The sequence below is a fragment of the Phragmites australis genome, chromosome 4 (assembly GCF_958298935.1).
Source record: "Phragmites australis chromosome 4, lpPhrAust1.1, whole genome shotgun sequence".
In the NCBI taxonomy this organism is placed as follows: domain Eukaryota; kingdom Viridiplantae; phylum Streptophyta; class Magnoliopsida; order Poales; family Poaceae; genus Phragmites; species Phragmites australis.
Genome location: NC_084924.1, coordinates 10,334,696 through 10,356,333, shown reverse-complemented (window position 1 = coordinate 10,356,333; position 21,638 = coordinate 10,334,696). Strand labels below are relative to the sequence as shown.

At 39.6% G+C, this 21,638-nt stretch overlaps 1 protein-coding gene and 1 long non-coding RNA gene across 5 annotated transcripts; one reads left to right on the top strand and one right to left on the bottom strand.

Moving 5' to 3' along the window:
- Positions 1 to 594: 594 nt before the first annotated feature.
- Positions 595 to 6,730, top strand: LOC133915647 (uncharacterized). 4 transcript variants are annotated; one of them, XR_009909366.1, is made up of 4 exons: positions 595 to 766; positions 2,344 to 2,415; positions 5,080 to 5,124; positions 6,044 to 6,730. It is a non-coding gene; the product is annotated as an uncharacterized LOC133915647 (long non-coding RNA). The 4 variants fall into 4 exon arrangements; XR_009909364.1 differs by lacking the exon at positions 2,344 to 2,415; XR_009909365.1 differs by having other exon boundaries at positions 5,080 to 6,730.
- Positions 6,731 to 14,425: 7,695 nt separating this feature from the next.
- LOC133915646 (probable ethylene response sensor 1) lies at positions 14,426 to 20,524 on the bottom strand. The gene is made up of 6 exons (XM_062358883.1): positions 20,375 to 20,524; positions 18,878 to 19,823; positions 17,313 to 17,681; positions 16,968 to 17,234; positions 15,072 to 15,199; positions 14,426 to 14,935 (listed from the first exon to the last, which is right to left on the bottom strand). The coding sequence occupies exons 2-6, from the start codon at positions 19,781 to 19,783 to the stop codon at positions 14,710 to 14,712; spliced, it is 1,896 nt and encodes a 631-aa protein (XP_062214867.1). The 5' UTR covers positions 19,784 to 19,823; positions 20,375 to 20,524; the 3' UTR covers positions 14,426 to 14,709.
- Positions 20,525 to 21,638: the final 1,114 nt, after the last annotated feature.

Sequence of the window (21,638 nt, the reverse complement as noted above, 5' to 3'; positions counted from 1 at the left end):
ATTGCACATCCGCAGATAGGTAATACTAAACACTATTATTTTTACATCTCATCGATCACTCTTTCTGCGCTCACTTTGATTACACCCATATATTTTTTAATATGATATGAGGATGCGTATGAAATGAAAAAATTTAGCTTTCTAACTAACCGACATCTATCTAACTATCTACTTTGACTCTATTTTTTTTTTAAAATATAAAATATAATTCAAAATAAAGAAATAATTATTCGACACTATCTATATCTAACTCTAATTTCGAGAAATAATATAAGTGATACAATATGAATTGTATCGATCAGTATCTGATCCTTTTTACCTCTACTTCTCTCAATCATTTCTTCTCCACTCATCTGATTTTCTAGAATAATCAACAGTTTTGCTATTTATGTGTTTGACAGATTTTTTACTTGAAAATATGTCTAATTTATGCTGATCAATTTGCTTTGAAGAGTGTACTCAGTCTGATTAAGGGTTTATGGATTTTTTCGTTATCGATCATTCGGATCTCGCACCACAACCCGTGAAGACTCTGGAGGCCAGTTACGGCTTTAAAAATTCGGCTCTTGATTTGCGCATCCTCTCTCTTTCCTTTTTATCTCTCCCGGCTCCTAACCATCGCATCTCTCTATGTCGCCCTTTTTCTCGAACCACTCATATTCTCTAGCCCTCCTGACGTGGTGGCAATGCAGTTTTCTCCTCCCCTTCGTCCCCTAGTCTCCTCTACGGCTGCATCTTGACCTGTAGAAATCATAGGTGATCGAAGGTTCGTTCAAGTCAATTTGTGTTGTTAAAACACCCGATTTGTTCTATTTTTTTTGTTTGCGGGTTATTCATTTCTGGTTAGGGTTTGATTGGATTTTTTTTCATATTCAAGGCTTTAGGAGAGGAAACTAGGTTATAATTTTGTAGTCTAATGCGTTTAAACGCTTCTTCTGGTGTGCGCGCTTTATTTTGATATTTTTCCACTGTGATTTTAGGGGGTTTAGGGTTTTGGGGAAGTATTGATTCAGGGAGCCCGTTAGGGGAATTCAATTAGCTTTTCCCCCGATTTTTTTTTTCTGGTGGGTATGCATTTCAATTGATCAGCCATGGCTCACAGACCAAACATACTCTGTTTGTGTGATGTTTAGTTCATGCTTATGAACTGTTGGTCTTGTGAGTTTCCGTACCTCCCCTCCCCACTCCCCTCTTACTTTGCTCTCCCAGGGATGTTGCATGCGTTCCACCACCTATTTTCTTGCTGGTTGCCTGCATTGTGTGCTGCTTTCGATTGATGTCTATGCCTCCGACGGCGTCATGCATGCTTCCTTTTGCCTATGTTCTGCTCTACATATTCATCCATTCCTTTTGGACCCAGGTGGTGTTTTCTTTAGAGAGTTGATCGGCTTCATTTTGTGCACTAGATCTCTGATTTGGGAATCATGCAAAGAACTTCTGATTTGGGAAGTTGCGCCCAGTTCGGCCTCTTAGCCAAAAATCAGAGCAATTGGCTATTTTCTTTTACATGAATGTTTCGTTGCTGTTCACAACCTGAAAACAACAAGCTCGTACTGTGAATTTTGTGCCTGGGCTTGTGGGGCTTAGATGAGGAACTACAAACTTGGTTGTTTAAGAAGGTTCGAGTCCTGATAGTCAGCTGAAGTAGTTTCAAGAAGGCATCTCAGAATGAGGGGATAAAATCTTGGACTGTGCCTTTTGTTCTTCACTGTGTTCCTTGTTCAATCGATATGCACATCTTTGTGTCTCACTGACTTTCTTCATTGTTATTGTATCAAAAAAACGCTAATCGGATTAGGCATATCGATGTGCATATCTTTGTTCTAATCTGATTAGGCATAGCACTATACCACTAGGATACTTATTTTTTGCATGTTGGTCAGAGCTATGTTCTTTGTTCTAAACTGATTAGCCCCTTTATTCTAATCTGACTTGTTTGATGATTGTGGTCAGAGCTAAACAATATCTGGTATTGTACATTTTAATTCTGAATATGTCTAGTATTGTACATTTTAATTCTGACTTTGTTCTGCAGATTGTTCAGTTCATACTTATGTGCCTTGTTCAGTTCATACTTAGCATGGTATCTTGGGAATGATTTTATATTGGATATGTGCCTTGCTTTCATGAAAAATAACTCTGTAGTTCAGTTTCTGTTTCACCTGAGCAAGGTTGTCCAAGCAGTAGTTTAGTGTTGGTTAATAAGAATATAGTTCAGGTTTACTTTGTTCTCTCAATTCTATCTTAATCATTGTAGTTCATGTTTTTTTTCCCTTTTGTGTTTGTTTATGACACCTGCTGCCGGCAGTTGAACACATGGATTGGCTCCTCTTGCGGCCGCAGCTTTGAAGGAGAAATGATGATGGTTATGGTTGTGCTATCAGCTAGAACTGTTTTACGGCAATACTTTCTGGAGTATTGTCTCTCTCTCTCTCTCTCTCTCTCTCTCTCTCTCTCTCTCTCTCTCTATTTTTATCTCTATATTGCTCTCTTTATAAATCTTTCTCTATATTTCACATATCTTTTGATACGTGCAATCTCTCTCTCATCCTTTCTCTATCTCTATATATATTTCTGTCTGTCTCTCTTTCTTTTTTTCTGTTATAGTACTATATGTCTCTCTCTCTCTCCCCCCTATTTCTCTCTCTTTTCCAGTCTCTTTCTCATACTGTCTCTCTCTCATTTTGTACATCTCTCTCTATCATTTTGTTCAGTTTAACTATATATATTTCTCTTTGTATGTGATATAATATATATCTTTATAAGTTATATCTAGTTATTTATTTGTCTCTGTCTCCCTCTTTCTATCTCTATTTCTCTCTCTCTCTCTCTCTCTCTCTCTCTCTCTCTCTCTCTCTCCCCCGCCCCTTTGCTTCTCTTGTCTCTCTCTATTCCCTCGGTATGTTTGTCATAGTACTCTCACTATCCTTTTATAAGTTATACATAGTTATTTCTCTCTTTATATGCCTCTCTTACTTCCTAATTTTCTCTATTTCTTTCTCTGTCTCTCCCTTTCTCTTTTTCTTTGTCTCTGTCTCAGTGTATACATATATCGTCTATATCCCTCTCATCCTCTCTATCTACATATGTTTGTCTCTTGCTGTCGGGACTTGCCAGAAGGTGGGTTCCTCATGGGTCTTGTTTCTCTCTTCTCTCTCTCTCTCTCTCTCTCTCTCTCTCTCTCTCTCTCTATTTCTGTCTTATTCTATCTATCTATCTATATATGTATCTATTCTCCCTATCTATTTCTCTATTTATCTCTCTCCCTCTCTCTAGTTATGTGACAAATAGATTATGTATGTTGTTTTATCGTGTTATGCATATGTTTTGAGCATTTTTTTTAAAAAAAAATTGCATTGTTGATTGTGGTGTTTTTGTTATCAAGTTTATGGAACTTTGGAGATTTGGTGCAAAGCTAGTGGATGAGTTTTCTCAAGACGACATTTGGAACATTCGTGTTTAAATTGTATAACGATTTGTTGTTCAACGAGCACAATATTGCTGATATAAGCGCAGTGAAGAACTTTTGAATCAGTTATAGTTTTTTTACTGTTTCTTTTTGCTGATGAGTTTTATTTTTTTCCACCATGATTAATAGTTATATGTTCTTTTCCATCATTTTTATATGCAGGGGCAATTCTCTTGAAAAACAGGGGCAACCTATACATGATATATGAAAATTTGCAGTCACTAACATACACAAGTGGAAGCCAAAGAATAGTTCATAAACACTATAGATAATAGTAGTAGTTACAAGTTATTTTTTGTTACATTTCTCATCGAGACAGCAATGAAGACACTCATGTAACCTTTTTCTGAATGATATGTTACTTTTACATAGATATACATTGTCATAATAGTAAATATGTTTTTTTATCTTTTTTCCTCCTGAATTGTGTTTTTATTTCTCATTTGTCTACTTGTGTCTTCTGTTTCCTGCTTTTTGGTGTGTAGTTACTTGCTCCAGTACCTGCATACAATTTTTATACGTCAAAATTGTTATGTTTTATGTTGACATGATTCAATATGTTGCATGTTTGTACCTTCTTTTGGACTATATGTCTTCTTTTTTGATGTATTCTTTGTTGTCTTTGGTACATTGAACTGGAGGTGTTTGAATTCACATGTCTACAGAGTTTTTTCTCACGAAACATACCTCACTAAAATCATGCAACAAGTAACTTTGGCCTTCTGCTATTCTGCTTGTAGTCACAAATAAGCTACTCTGCAAAATAAGATATAAACATATATTTTTTAATTTATTTCATGAAAATGTCTATTTTTCATGTAATGAAATATCATTTTGTCCGTACCTCATATCCCTGTAGTGCTGTAAGTAGGTTTGTAAAACTGTATGTTGGTGCTTCTAGCATGTATAGCATGTACTGAGAAATTTGGTCTTGCTATCAGCTTACACAAAAAATTCACTATAAGAACACTTATGCTGTTGTTGTATGTATTGGTTTACGCAAAAAGTTTACTAAAATCAATTCACTTACATTGTTGCTATATTTATGCTGAGTTAACTATTTTTGTATTTGGCACCTCGTTTGTGGGTCCTGAAAAAACAGTTTTATGTTTATGATTTTCGAAATAGTTCATGGACATGAATAATAATGTTGTTTAGTGAACAAAACTTTCGCACATACTTGCTCTGAATCTACAATGTCCATACCTGACTGGAATGGTGCTTTTCTATCTGAATCTTCTTCTGCATTTGTATTTCTTGTTTTCCTTTCACCTGTATAATCTGTGTAGTAGCAGAATGTAAAATCTATATGTTGCTTTTAAGATGTGTTTGTCAATATACTTTGTATTTCTCTATTTGGTTCTAAGATGTGTTTTTAGCTATATTAGTTATAGACTGTAATAGTATAACTGTATGAGATTGTTGGTAGTTATTGATGGTTTAGTTTCTTTTTTTGCTGTTGAAATTCAGTGTCAACACCTGACATATACTGAAGGGTTGTTTCATAGTGATTCCTTTGACTATATGACTGTATGAGATCTTTTCTCTTCATGTAAATAAGAACAATTCCTTGTGGGGTTTCTGAATGGTAATTATTTTGCTGTTTTCAGTATGCTCGCATCATTCAGAAGCTTGGTTTTCTTGCAAAATTCAAGGTACCTGTTCTGTTCTTGTGTCTTGTGCGTGATTCCATGCTTTGATAATTGTCACTGTCAGGACTTCAAGATTCAGAATATTGCTGTATCTTGTGATGTCAAATTCCCAAAAGCACCACACAATCGATCAAATAATTTCATTGCTCTTTGATTGTTGTTGTGTTTTATCATGTCTGACTGTGCATGTTTTCACCCTAGTTGCTCTTGGCTTATTGTTGTGGGATTTTGTTCCTGTCGTTATGATGTTGCCCTTTGTATGTGCTCCTATCATCAGTATAGCGACAATTGATTTCACCACATATTGTTTCTGTGTCAATGATGTCTCATGTAGAATGAAATGGAACAGTAGAGAGTCGAATCAACAATTTTATTGCAGTGTCTGTTTTCTATATCAGTGATATCTAAAGATGTATGCATCTGATCTAGGTAGCTAGTAATCCAACAGTAATAGAAGGAATCAGAGGAGTAGGGGCAACGGATGTGTGTGATCAATGATTTCTTTTTTGCTACTGGTGCGTGACCCATCGCTTTTTTGCTAAAGGGAGGCAGTGGAACGATTTCTTGTTTTTTCTTCGTTTTTAGTAGTTATTATTATTTTTTTTTTTGTTGACATCCCCCTCTCCAAGTTGATCACTCTTTTGTGGGCTTTTTGTTGGGCCCATGGGTACGATGCCGATGTCGTGCTGAAACATTAGACGAAGCTAACCAAAAGAACAAGAGCTCATAGGTCTTCCATTTTTTAGGACCCGAGGCCCAAAGTTTGTCCAGCCCATAATCTCTCGAACATATACCGGACCTTCTTTTTTTCACCCATTTGTTACCGGGTTCATGGGTTTTTTTATGCTACTCTGAATCTACAACATGGCAGCAGCTGGTTGGTCCAGAATCTGATAGATTTGCTAAGCAAAATTTGTCGCAGACAACTAGACAAACCCAATAATCAAATCGGCTGCTGTGGCTAGCGATTCCCATGACAGCGGGATCATGAGGCTGACAATTGAGTCGTGGCGGCTCACGGTGCTGCTGGAGTCGAGGAGGCCGACGGCGATGGCATCCCTGCCTAACCCCCCCCCCTCCCCTCCCCTCCCGCCGCCCTTCATCCGCGGGAATCGGTGTGGCTCTCTCTATTCTCTCTCTCTGAGTTGAGGATTGGGCGTTCGATGCAGGAGGCTGGGCTCGGCGCCACCAAAACAGACACCCATGCACCAGATCGGGACAGGGGTGTTGGAGAGGTGCCCAGATCCTGCGAAGACAAAAGAGCTGCGCTGCAGAAATTGAGCAGCTGGCGTCAATTTGAAGATGGAGAGCACAAGTAAAAGGAGTCGGAGGAAAATAGAAAACTGCACTGAAAGGGGTGAGTCTCGCAATGCTGTTGATTTCGTTGATTGAGGAGGGATTCATACTGAATTTTTTCGAGTTCCCGGTGAGATCAAAAGTTTAGTTTTAGTATTTGATTTGCCCATAGTTTGCTTGTTTGAGACTTACCTGAATCTCCTCTGTAATAGCAGGACTTGAATGTGCTCCTCCTAGTAGCGCTTAGCCTGCTTGTTACCTCACTTGAGATCCACTGAAAATTGCACGATTTGTTGGAAGAGCTCAGCATCCCTATGAGCTACTCATGATTTTTTACCGATTTAGATTGTAGATGCTTCGTATTGCATTTTGAATTAACATTTTTTTTGCTTACTTGCTGTTAGGCATTACCAATTTCCATTTCAATTTTACCAAATTTCCTAGAAGATGCATCAAATGCCATTTAAATTAACGTATTTTTGCTTTTTAAATTTTATCCTTGTTCAAAATTATGCGTAATTGATTTTCTTTCTGGTTGTACCAATTTGCATAGAAGATTCTTCAAATTGCTTTTATATGAATATTTATTTGCTTAGGAAATATTGCAGTTCCTCCAAATTGTACTAATTTGGATTTCAGTAGTTTCCCGGTTTGCAACAAAAGTTTTTCTAATTCACACAACAATCTTCTTTGACTTTGTTGAATAATTAATCTGCCACACCAGTGGCACCTCCACAGACATGGCTGACGCGGCTCCCTTTACTGCGGTGGCAGAACAGACTACGGAGACCCGCCGCCGCAACTGGATTTTCCGTGTCTGGTGTGGCAGAAGCCTCCTAGGAGCAATGGCGGACTACAGTTTGGCCTCTCCTTCCCATGGCATCGATCTGAACACGCCAGCCTTCATAGACTCCAGCGTTGAAGTCGTGGAAATCCTCTCTGAGGACCCATCCACCACTGTCTCGATGGCTGCGGCGCCGTTCATCCAAATCGACGGCTCCTCTTCGTCGACTGCCGGCTCCACAGTAGCTACCCCCATTACGTCGCTCGGCCGCACCCTTCATCGCTTCGCCACTGCAGCGGCCAACCGCCGTCCGGGCCTCCGCCCGGGGTCATGGGCCCTTGTGGCCTCTGGCCTCCCCTCCGAGGGCATTAAACGCGCCTAGGTGTGTGCGCGTGCGAGGGGGAAGGGGCTGTGCACCCCCTCGACCGCCTACACGGCTGCTCGGCTGGCGAGCCGAGCGCCACCCACTGCACGGCCGGCTCGGCTCGGACTGGCGTGTCCCAAGACCCAGTGGCTCGGCTGCCGCCGACCCCACCTCGACCGCCCATCCCTCGGCTCGGATCGGCGCGCCCCAAGACCCGGTGGCTCGTCCACCCGTCCCTCGGCTCGGACCGGCGCGCCCCAAGACCCGGTGGCTCGACCGTCGTTGCCGCCTCAGCCACCCTATGCTCGGCGTGCCCCCACGCCCAGCGGCTCGGTCGCCCTTCGCTCGGCCGGTGCGCCCCACGTTTGGCTGCTCGGCCGCTCTCTGCTCGGCCGGCCTGCTCGACCGACGATGCTGCCGCCACTCGGCCACTGTCTCGCCGTCGCCGCCACCATCTTCCCCACCGACGGCTCCGGCCCTCTACTCCGCTGACGGCCATTGCTCTCTCCTACTGCTGGCGGCGCCACAACCTGGCCGGCACGGGTCCCCAAAACCATGCGGCAGCGGCAACTCACAAAGGCCGGTTAGGGTTTGGCAAACCCTAACCCTAACCGGCCAGGCTTTATATGCTGCGGAGGAGGGGGCGTCTATGGGTTGGGCCAAAAGGCCAAAAAGGCCACAACGCAGGTTCTCTCAGCCCATCATCTAAAAAATATTGAAATAATGGCACTTGTTCAGAACCCCCCCCCCCCGGGTTTTAGCATATTTATAGCCAATTTTAGTATTTAATATTTACAGTTCTGTAAAATCACGTTACAGCCCTTGTCTTTAACTATAATTGTGATTCGTTCTGTTTATGTTATAAATATATATGTTCCAGTCCCTGTTCTCTCTAGAAATTTTATAAGTTACATGCATTTTGCCCTTATGCATTCTTATTACATATATATATATGTTTACAATTTTGTTTTTCAATAGAAATTCTATTTCTTGCAAAATACTTATTATTGCAAACTATGTGATTACCTCTTCCACTTGATATAACACTATATTCCAAACTTTCGTATATTGGCCATACACTAAGTAGTACTCTAAACAGTACTATTGGATCTACGTTATGTTTAAATATAGTTATTATCTTTAATGTGCGTACCCAATATCAAATTTGGAACCAAGGTCTACACCTTTTAAGGTGATTACCTTAATTCATATCTCATATTGGCCATACACAATGTAGTATCTATGTACTACTGAGGGATCTACACTATATTTACACATAGTGACTATCCTCTACGTGCGTACCCGATGTGAATATGAATTTAAAAATGTCTACACCAATTTTGGTGATTACCTACATAGTGTTAACACAATAATTACAGATTATGCCCCCACTACTAAAAGGTTTTCATCATCTTGGTGACTACCTTCAATGTGTTACCAATATAATTTGAGGTCTACACTATCTAACTCAAGTATTAACTTGACTGTACAATTTTTGCCTTATTACAACATTACTATGATTCTTTAATTTACCCAAAATGTAAATTCATTCACTCATTCGTCAATTTGTAGGACAAAATATCCAATATTGAGTTCGAAAGACTCGAGTTAGATGGTAAAAACTATCTAACATGGGCAATAGACATAAAGATAAGTCTATTATCCCGCAGACTTATGACGGCAATTAATCCTCATCAAGAAGAAGACTCGCCACTTCAAGATCAAATCAAGTATGGAGCTTTATACTACATAAGGCACTATTTACATCCAGATTTAAAATCTGAATACTTGATGGATGAAAATCCACATGACCTATGGAACTCACTCAAAGAGCGATATGAACAGCAAAAGGCAGAAATACTACCTGATGCACAACGCGAATGGTCCAACATTCGCCTCCAGGACTTTAAGTCCATTGGAGAATACAATCATGTCGTTCACAAAATCTACTCAAGATTGCTTTTTTTTAAATAGCTCCCACCGATGCGGAGAAAATAGAAATAACTTTATCTACAATGCTTCTTGCTCATAGGGTATTGCAACAACAATACTGTGTAGGAACTATCAGCACTATTATAAATTAATTCATACTTTACTTCAGGCCGAAAAGCATGATGAACTTCTTTTAAAGAATCATCACTAGCGCCCTACAGGCACTGCACCTTTACCTGAAGTAAATTCAAATATTCATATTACAAAGAGGTTCGACAGCAACAAACGCCGTCCAAAGAACTTTAAAGGCAGGCACAACCACATTAAGAAGCAGAAATTCTATAGAAATAACAAGGGAAAGATCATTTTCAACAACAAAGATAAATCTGATATTTATCGTAAATTTGGTTGCTACAACCACACAACTAAAAAATGTCACACCCAAAACACTTGTTTAATCTTTACCTAAAATCCGTTGGATAAAGCCGACCAACTCAAGGCAAAAGATTTGAAGTTTATTTTAATCTTCAACTTGACACCACCAGGACGATAAGTTGTTCCCAAAATGTTTATCTAGAACCAAACAACTACGTCACTCTTCAAGAGCAAGAGGACCTTAAGAGCATGGACAATATGCTTGTGGAATTTACTTCTAATGACTTATTTGGAGATCTCAATTAGGCTCTCAATTAATTAGATATTATTAATATCTATGTCCTATATAGTGTTATAATAGGTTGTTGTCATCTTATACTATTGTATATTAATAATGTATCAATACATTGATATTCAATAAAGTTGTATGTATTCTATATATATATCTATGAAGAATTTCACATTCTCTATTTATATATATATGATTACGGGAGACAATCCAATGGAAGAGGAGATGTGTTTAGTAGATAGTTGTACCACTAACTCTATACTAAGGGAGGCTAAATATTGTTGGCTCTGGTCGCGCTATAATCACTCTTCCTATGGGTACTCAAATTCCAATCGATAAAGCACTCTTGTATCCCGATTCAACACGTACCCTACTAATTTATAGAGATATCTGTCAAAATGGTTTCCATATCGAAACCCATGATGACAACAAAGAGGAATATCTCCTCATTACCAAAAAATAACGGATATACAAAACAAATACTAGAGAAAATTCCCTCTTTATCCTTAGGGTTGTACTATACATACATCAAACTCGTACCATATGTTGCGTATAAGGTAATTTTCAGAATGTTGACACATTCTAAATATGGCATGATCGCCTAGGTCATCCCGGTGTCGGGATGATGCAAAAAATTATCTGCAATTCAATTGGTCATAGCATAAATACTGCCAAATTCCCACAATCTTCGGATTTTGTGTGCGCCGCATGTGCTACAGGGAAATTAATTTTAAGACCCACTTACCTTAAAATTAGAGCTGAACCACTTAAATTCCTTGAACGCATTCAAGGTGATATATGTGGTCCTATCCAACCATTAACTGGACCCTTCAGGTACTTCATGATTCTCATTGATGCATCTACACGATGGTCATATGTGTGTCTATTGTCCACACAAAATCATGCTTTTTCCGAAATTATGGCTCAAATTATTAAATTACGAGCACATTATCCTGAACATAGGATACAATCCATTCGAATGGATAATGCGGCTGAATTTACCTCACATGCCTTAAATGATTATTGTATGGCCCTAGGAATTCAAGTCCAGTATTCAGTACCTTACGTCCATACTTAAAATGGTTTGGCCGAATCTCTTATCAAGAGAATCAAGCTCATTGCAAGACCACTATTACATAATTGCAAGCTTCCAACTTCATGTTGGGGTCACGCAGTCTGCATATCACACTGCTTCCCCACTGCAGTTAGTACGTGGAAATCCTCCAAACATTTCCCATCTGCGAAAGTTTGATTGCACTGTATATGTACCGATCTCACCACCGCAGCGTACATCAATGGGCCCACACAGAAAATTGGGGATCTATGTAAGGTATAACTCTCCGTCGATCATAAAATACCTAGAGCCCCTAACAGAGGATCTTCTTACAGTCCGTTACGCTGACTGTATATTTGATGAGGAGCATTTCCCGGCATCAGGGGAGATTTCAAGTACCAGAAAGAATGCTAGAAAATCAATTGGAATGCCACAGATATTTCCTCCTCAGATCCACGTACTCAAGAATCTAAACTCCAAGTTCAGAGAATTATAAATTTGTAAAATATTGCAAATAACCTACCAGATGCATTTACTGACAATAAAGGTGTCACTAAATCCTATATTCCTGCTAGGAATGTACCGGAAAGAGTGGAGATACCAAATAAAACCACTCAATTCCCAAATTAAAATAAGAGGGGGAGAAGTACGGACACAAAAGATAAAGCTTCTCGCAAGTTACCGCGGAAACAGAGGAATCCATCCTCCAAAACAGTAAATGCAAATCAACGTTAAGTTGAAAGACACCTAAAACCTAAGGATACTAAACATCCAGTGGATGCTCAATATCCACATCCCAGCTCAACGGTGCACTCAAATACTGATGCTGGGACATCGGAACACCCAGACTCAATCATAATGGGAAATCACGATGAGTCGGAAAGGGTAGATGAAATTTCCATCAATTATATTGATTCTGGAGAATCATTTGACAGAAAGACTACAATTATCAACACATACTTCTCCTCAAAGATTGAAAACGATCTTCTCAATGATCCAGATCCAAAGACCATGGCAGAATGCCGCAAGCGCTCGGACTGGACACAATAGAAGAATGCAATCCAGGCCGAATTACACTCGTTCTCCAAAAGAGAGGTATTCACATCAGTAATACCTACTCCTCATAACATTTTTCCCGTGGAATACAAGTGGGTTTTTGTCCGCAAACGGAATGAAAACAACAAGGTGGTGAGATATAAAGCGAGGCTTGTAGCACAAGGGTTCACGCAGAGACCCGGCATTGATTTCGATGAGATTTATTCTCTAGTAATGAATGGAATCATGTTCCGATATTTAATTTTATTGGCAGTTCAAAATAATCTATTTATGCAATTGATATATGTAGTGACCACATACTTTTATGGGTCACTTGATTCGGATATATACATGAAAGTCCCCGAAGGACTTGACATTCCGAATCCAAACGCAAACCGCAACATGTACCGTGTAAAACTTAAAAAAATCATTATATGGTTTAAAACAGTCGAGAAGAATGTGGTACAACCGACTAAAAGAGTTCCTTTTATAAAAGGGATATTCCAACAATGATGATTGCTCATGTGTCTTCATAAAGAAATCCTCAACAGAATTTTGTATTATCTCTGTACATGTTGATGATCTAAATATTATTGGAAATGCAGAAGATATAGATGAAGCACGCAATCATCTAAAGACGGAATTTGAAATGAAGGATTTGGGTAAAACCAAATTTTGCTTGGGAATACAAGTCGAGCATTATCCTTCAGGTATTCTACTACACCAAGCAACATATACCTAGAAAATATTAGAGAAATTTAATATGAAAAAATCATATCCTTCAAAGACTATCATGGTTGTTCAATCTCTTGATGTGGAAAAAGATCAATGTAGACTAAGGGAGGAAGGAGATAATGGGATCCGAAGTTCCTTATCTCAGTGCCATTGGAGCGCTTATGTATCTTGCAAATTGCACCAGGCCCGATATCGTATTTGTAATAAACTTACTAGCTAGGCATAGCGCTACTCCAACTAAACGTCATTGGGCAGGAGTCAAGAATATCTTACGATATCTCCAAAGCACTATAGATCTTGGTCTTCTCTTTAAAAGAAATCAAGATATGAATATGATTGAGTACATTGACGCTGGTTACTTATAAGATCCCCATAATACCAGGTCATAAACAAGCTTTGTGTTCTTAAACGGTGGAACAGTCATTTCATGAAAGTCTTCAAAATAGACTCTAGTGGCTACATCCACTAATCATTCTGAAATAATCGTATTATATAAAGTATCACGTGAATCGTATGGCTTCGCAGAATAATCAATCACATACAACAATCATGCGGTATTGGCTCTATTCAATCACCAATAATTATCTATGAAGATAATTCTGCATGCGTTGTTCAAATGCAAATAGGTTACATAAAGAGTAATATAACTAAACATATTGCTCCTAAAATATTCTATCCTCATGAATTACAAAATAATGGGAAAATAGAAATCTTGCAAGTCAAATCATGTGATAATCTCGCTGATTTGTTCACCTAGTCCTTACCGATTTCTACATTCCAAAAATATGTTAACGGAATTGGTATGCGACGACTACAGGATTTGCAAGGTTCAAAGGGGATTGATTCTGAATAAGTAACCTGCTCTATTGCACTCTTTTCCTTTTATGAGTTATTCCTATACGGTTTCTCATTAAGGTTTTTAACGAGGCAATATCTAATTTGTTCCTCCTATTTTTCTAAATGGTTTTCGGAGGTTTTAAATATGATCTAAAGATCATAATCATTGCTCTCTAAGTTCATCAATGAATTTTCTCATTTGAACTTACAATGAAGCAATAATTGATATATACAGTATCATTTTCTCTTTATATTTTTCCATTAGATTTAAAGAAGTTTTAACGGTATATCAACATATAACATATTATTTCTCCTCATATTTTTCCCGTAGTATTTTTAGAGGAGTTTTTAACAAAAAGTTTACACACAAGATAATTGATCAAAGAGGAGTGTTAGAAACTGACACTTATTTAATTATGCATGTGATCAACTAAGTTATTAGCAACACTAACTGCTTTTCAGTTATTAAACTAAAGGGCAACCATTCACTGTTGAATAAACATGTTCGTACCCTTTAAACATGTATATGTATATATGTATATATATATATATATATATATATATATATATATACATATATATATGTGTGTGTAAACAACCATCAATCAAAAACAATTCTTACTCTCTCAAAATTACTCAAACAGATATTACAACAGAACAAGCAACGAGCTACAGGGGTCGCGCACGCGCACACCCCAGCCCAGAACAAGCAATTCGCTGTTGGATACTAATACTCAATGAAGAAAGTCAGCGTTGCCCCCAAGTACAAAGCCGCTCCCTGCACTCCATTTGCTTTGCATTATTTGTACATTATATGCCAGCTATGACAGGACACAAACAAAATCAGAGGACAAAGCTAACAGGCCGTCAATCATTTATAGTATAGCTCATATGCTTCTCTGGTACCGAGATTTCAGGGAAGCTGATCCTTTCCCATCGTTAAGGCCAGAAGATTCCGAGTCTGCACTGCTTGGCCAGACTAGAGGGATCAATTGCTGCTGATAGGTGTTTGTATTGTCACACAAGCCGAGCTTGAGGACGAATGTAGCTGTGCAACCTCTCCCTGTTCCTTCACTGTCAAGCCAGATGTGCCCTCCCATGAGACTAACAAACCTGAAATAGAATTTTTCATAGATGTTGCCTGGTTATAGAGTGAATGAATGAGACTTTATCACTAATGAGTCCTGCACTAAAATGTAAAAACAAGATCAGGCAGAAGGAACTACAATGAGCTGTAATATTGAACTACCTCTTGCAAATGGCAAGGCCAAGACCACTACCATTGAACCCTCGGTTTCCTCCGCTTTGAGTATGAGCAAACTTTGTAAATACATGGGATAGATCCTGAGGACTAATACCACAGCCTGTATCTTTTACCTGCAATAGCAAAGGAACAGAGACTGTAAAGCGATGAAAACTGATAAAAATAATAGTCAGGCACATAAATAAGTAAAACTCTGCTTCATGTGCCCATGGCATGTTCATAATCCGGAAACATGAAACCCTTTTCCAGTTATAAGCATGAAACCCAGGAACACTGGAATCAACTAAAGTGGAATTTTTATTAGTATAAGCATCTGCGTTTTGTCATAGTTGAGTACATGTTTTGATATCATGATTTGGCTGATGTAAAGTTGATGGAAGATTTGGTTTAACACTTCCAATCTAAGATTATTTTATCTTTTGCTAATGCGATCTAGGTCTAAGTCAGCCCGGGGAGTAATTCAATTCAGGCAACTAAAAAAAGATGCAACAAATGACTACAGCCAACAAATGTCACAATGGTGTAAGGAGCAGAGTAACCAGATTTCAAAATTTAATCAGGCCCAACCAGTACCCGGTTACCAAAGCAGCCAGGTATGCCAGTCATCTATCGTGTTTCTTTGAAATTATCTAGGGTCTCTTACACCACTCAACATATAAGAACAACAACAATAACAAAGCCTTTTTCCAAGCAAGTTAGGGTAGTAAATATATTATAACATATAAGAATAAATGTATATAAAAAAACTCAAAACTATTGATCTGAATGCACCGACCAGTTTACCCAAAAACCTAAGTTGATGGGGAATGATGAACAATTCACTTATACTTCAACATTCACTTTCACATGGAGACTCACGTAGACCTCAGATGTGAAAATATGAGTCAGCTGTAATTTTTTTTAATTGCGCCCTACAGGACTTGAACTCGAGATCTCTGGCTTTGATACCATATTAAGCTGCATGTATCGATAAGTTCATCCAAAAACTTAAGCTGATAGAGAAAGATGGACAATTCACTTATACTTCAATAAAAACAAGCATGTCTCCACTTGCAGATACAATGCTAGCGGTACCCACCAATAAGACTTATAAACAACTGTATGTGGTTGGTTACCGTCAATTTTGTACCCTTGGTAGAATGAACTAGAAAATTGTGCATGGATCTAGACAGAATTGAAGCCTACAAAGCATATGGATGTTATGATCCTAGGATCATTTGGGGAGATAAACATTTGTCAGAAGGATAGCCAGGCGATGTCAGCTGCTACAAGAGGAATTTGACTATAGATTGGGGAGACTTAGATTAATTCTTCTTTGTTTGATTACAAGGATGCACCGGGCTGCCCCTTTATATAGAGGGGAAATTACAATTATAATTCAATTCCAACTCCTAACTTATCTCCTACCAAACTTATCTCTAAGCAATCCTAATTCAATCTAATTCCTAACTTATCTCCTACCAAACTTATATCTAAACAAATCAATGTAAATCCTAACATACCAATAGATATACTGACTAATCTATCCTAACATCCCTGATCTCATGCTACAGTACCTTAGCAACTGAACCAGCCGAGTTTGGTGATGTAAATGCAATGAATGTCCATGACATAATTACCAGAAGTAGGTAATTGTTCATGCTAAAATGCACATATTAGTCAAGCGAATTTCAGAAAATTCCTTGGATACCACTAAATAAGTGTGAAATTTGTGAGGTTGACATAGTGGGTCCAAACCCCAAGTCCATGAGAAATTCAGTCGCCATAAGGAGACATGAAAAATAGATGCTCAATGTTGTACAAGGAATCAGTAGAGATTTTTTTATATGGTTGCAGAGAAGCATAAGCAGGGTTCATGAAACCATTACACGGAATATTTACCTGAACTTTTAAATAGAAATGGTCATCACTTGCAGCTGGATGAAATTCTGGGGTTCTGAACTCTCTTAAAGAGTCAGGCTTCACAATGGAAGCTAAAAGCGTGATGTGTCCCTCCTTGGTAAACTTAACAGCATTGCCAGAGATGTTCAAAATAGTTTGCATGAGTCTCTTTTCATCACCAATGGCGCATAACGGCAGATCTGGTGACAACATAACTGATATAGATAGTCTCTTGATAGATGCAATTGGTTTGATGAAACTCGTCACCTGTAATACCAAATGAGAATTTTAGTTAATTGCACCGTGCATATAGATATCAGATGTCAGTAAACAGATGTTGCATACTTCTTTGAAAACAGCATGAAGATTGAATGCTTTAATCTCCAATTCAAGGCTTCCATCCTCAAGCTTGGAAAGATCCAGCACATCATTGATGAGTGTTGATAAAAGATTGCTGCTTTTCAGTACTGTTTCCACCATTAGACGCTGCTCAGGAGTAAGCTCAGTTTCCAAAAGCAAGGAGGAAAGGGCTATTATTGCATTCATTGGTGTTCTCATTTCGTGATTCATAACAGCTAGGAAATCATTGCGAGCACGGATGGCCATCTCAGCCTCTCTTCGAGCTAAATCCAAAGCAACATTCTGCTCCATTAGTAGATCACGTGCTCGCATGGATTCTTCAAGAATAGCTGCATGAGATAGTGCAACTGCTACCTGAAGAATAAAAAAAGGATAAATTGCAGATCTTCTTGCAATATCATTTAATAATTTATTAACATTCAGCAGCGCTTAGATTGATAAACAAGCAGGGGAATCGTCTTTTGGAGCTTCTAGTTGGTTTCAAAATCCTATGCTTTCAAAAAAAGAATTTAGGGATAATTTGACGGTATTACAGTGATCACTGCATCGTACTTGTGAAACACCTATTCAATTAAAGGTTGCCTGAATTGATAGGTCATGATTAATGAGTGAATGAGTATATGACTTTGAATACATAATAAACAGATTTTTCCCTCTTACAAACATATAAGTTATACTCACTCTCAGAGATGGCCAAATGGGCCAGTCGTGCCGGCCCGGCACGGGCCCGGCTCGGCACAGTCCGGCCCGATAGGCCCGAATACTGTAACGGGCCGTGTCGTGACGGCCCGTGTGCCACGCCCTCGGCCCACAGCATGACCCGTGAAGCACAGTACCGTGTCGGGCTGGCCCGGGCACGGTTGCGGCACGACGGACCGTACCGGACCGTTGGGCGGGGAGGCGGGCGGCGGCGTGGCGCGAGGCGAGGGCGGGCGGCGCGGGGGCAGGGAGTATGGCTGCGGCCGAACGTGTACATGGGGGGGGGGGGGGGGGGCGGGTGGCGCGGTGAGGGCGGCCAGGGCGGGGACGGGGAGGCGGGCGGCGCGAGGCGGAGGCGGGGGCGGGGGCGGGCGGCGCGGCGAGGGCGGCCTGGGCCGGGGTGGGGAGGCGCGTGGCACGGCGGAGGCGGGTGGCCGGTGCGGGGCGGAGTGGGCCGTGCCCGTGCCGGCCCACCGTGTCGAGGTGTCGGTCCAGGCACGGCCCGTCTACCATCGTGCATGGGTCGTGCCTACAGTGTCGTGCCTCGGACCGGCCCAGTAGGCACAGCCAGTTAGCCATCTTTACTCACTCTGATCCCAAATATGTGTGCATGGTCTCCAATATGACACTTTGACTAGCAATATCCATAAAAATATATTATTTTAAATAGGAAGAGTTATATATTATGAAAGTGGTTTTCATGATGAATCTAGTAACATCAAACTAAATCTATGTGATTTTTTTTTATATTGATGGTCAAAGCTAAAAAGGTTTGACAAACCATAATCCCTATTAGACTTATATTTGGGATCAGAGGTAGTAGTAATCATAGCAAGAGATAGAGCACTAACCTGATCAGCAACAACCTCAACAAGCTCCATTTCATGCACATGCCATTTCCTTGCACTATCAGATGGAAGCATCAAAACCATAATTGCAAAGCTTTTCGGTGAAAGCTCTGGCCAATCATTTATTTGGAAGTTTGAAAGATGCAGAAGAGGTACTCGCACTGCAGCCACTTCTGGTGGAACATATCTCCCTGCAAGAGGTCGAATCCGTGCCAAAGGAGAGGTGTGGGGTATTATAATTGCTCGGTTGCTACTGAACACTTGATTGACAACAGGAAGATTAATCGGTACAGATGACCCAACAGTAATTTGGTGGCGCAGAGTATGAGATAGTTGAAGACTTGAACCACTTCGTGATGGCATCCACAAGGCACATTCTTCCAGACCCAACATCCTTCCTAGCTCAACAAGAGTAGTCTTCAAAATTGTATGCCTATCAAGTGTGCTTCTTATTTCGTGAGTAAGCATTCTAACATGTCTACCGGTCTCCTCCTGCGTCCTTATCAAGCCCATCTCCCTATCAAGCTCTTCAGCTTTATTCTTCAGGAACAACTCCCTTGTTTTCACACTCAGCAAGTCGGGGATAATATGAACAAGCATCAGAGCTGTTGCACAGGACACAACTGCCGTAGAAACCTTTGCTACGGTCATGACCATAGCAACAGTCTTGGTGTGTGTGGTGAAAGTCCACAGGTTTATCAGATGAGTCGCTCCACAGAGAACTATAAACGCACCAAACTGGACCAAGACCCATCTGTAGGGGAAGAAGGAAGACTTCTTCACGAAGTAGATCAGCTCCAACGGTATCGAGAAATACGCAAGGGCTATGAAGAAGTCCGAGATGTACTGATACTTCACAAGGAGATCATCAGTCTGCCATAGTGGCTCGATGCAGTCGCATCCGTCCATCCACAAAGCTTCAGTATTGCATCAGTTGTTACAACATTTCCTACAGAAGAACAGATATATGAATGAATTGCGTTGCCATTTAACAACTACCCTTGAATAGCGCATACCGTTTTTTTCCATTTCAAAGAACAGGAAATCCGTAGCGATTGAGAGATAACACTAGTAACTAGTAAGCCCATGAACAGCTACTAGAGCATGCGAATGAAATCTTCGTGAGGTATTCCACCACTCCTATTCCCAATTTCCAAGCAGCTCTCAGTCCCCATTCCGGCCATCTAAAGAAGGGTTTCAGTATTCCCATCCCAGTTTAGCAACATACCAATAGTGCGCCATCCCCAATCACTCCCCTTTCCCCACCCCAGCAACACATAGTAGCCAACCACTCCCCACACCGAGTCCTCCGGCGCACATAAACACCAGCAGTAATCGGAACCAAGAACGCCGAGCAGCGCGACGCCTCCCCGCGCCTACCCTAAAAATCCCCAACCCCACACCAATCATGCCATGCCTACGGATCAACCCAGGAAAAGAAGAGAAAACCCAGATCTAGACACGGCAACAGGCGAGGAAGAGAGCTCGGGCGGGCAGTACCTCGATCGGCGGCGGCACCGATGCGGGAACGAACGGCCGCCGAAAGGTAGGTGGGTAGAGGAGCGGCGAGAGGGCAAAGGGAAAGCGGCGCTGAAAAGGACAGCCCGCCAGCCAAAGGCGCGGATCCCGTTACTCTGACTTGAGTAAGAAGAGCACGTAATGGCAAAATTTAAAAGAAAATAACATACACAAATCATATTTATCAAAATATATAATATATTATCATATTTATCAAAATATATAATATATTATCATATTTATTATCCATATTTGGTACTTATTTATAAAAATAGTGAATAACATCATATTCAACACTGAAATGTTAAATATATTATTGTTCACCGTATTCGGTACTTAAACAGTACTATATTCAGCACATAAAGTGCCGAATACAGGCAGCCCTCTGTCAACTCCCGTTAGTAGCCATGTTGATTAAATTTTGTTTCCACTCTCCTTTAAAACAGTGATCTTCTGTTACTCCAAAAAATTTAAAAAATTTTGTACGTGTTCTACAATTCATGTACAATCCATTTGAATTGGATTAAAATAAATCTTTGTATATTTTAAACTAAAATTCTAAAAAAATATTTTTATAATTTTTGACAATTGTTATTGTCTCAAATAAATTCACAAAAATCTGAAAAAAATTACTAATATTCTTCTTATATGATGGACTAATTTCTAAAATTATTTCTAGCCCTAAGTTATTTGATGAAAAAAATAAGTTCCTTTGTAATGCTCCATTTATATGTATTTTTATCATTTCATGTAATATTCTTCTTTACTTCAATTTGAATTTAAACAAAATTCAACTATCTCATTATTTTTATCCCGTAGACATGCTAAACTTTTAACTATATTTCTGAGAAACGGTGGGCGAGCTGGCACGCCTCTTGAACGGTGCAAGTAGTAGTTGCTTAAAGTATAATTATATTATACTTTAAACAATAACATGGTTTTCCAAATATAATTTAACTACTATTTTTAGTATAATATATTTATAAAAATATAATCATATCGTTATGAAAGTAAATTTAATGGCGAATCTATGCATAAGTTATCATGTTTCCATCTGAATATTTATAAATATAACAATATATAATAAGTTTTAAATATTTGACTACATAAACATACGTCTAAAATTATACTGAAAGTAGTCAAAATAAAAAGATCTTCCTCCTTACCTAGTCTATAGAAATACCGCGACTATATTGCTTAGCCGCTTGGGCAAACATAAGATGAGTAGTGACCACGACCATAAGCA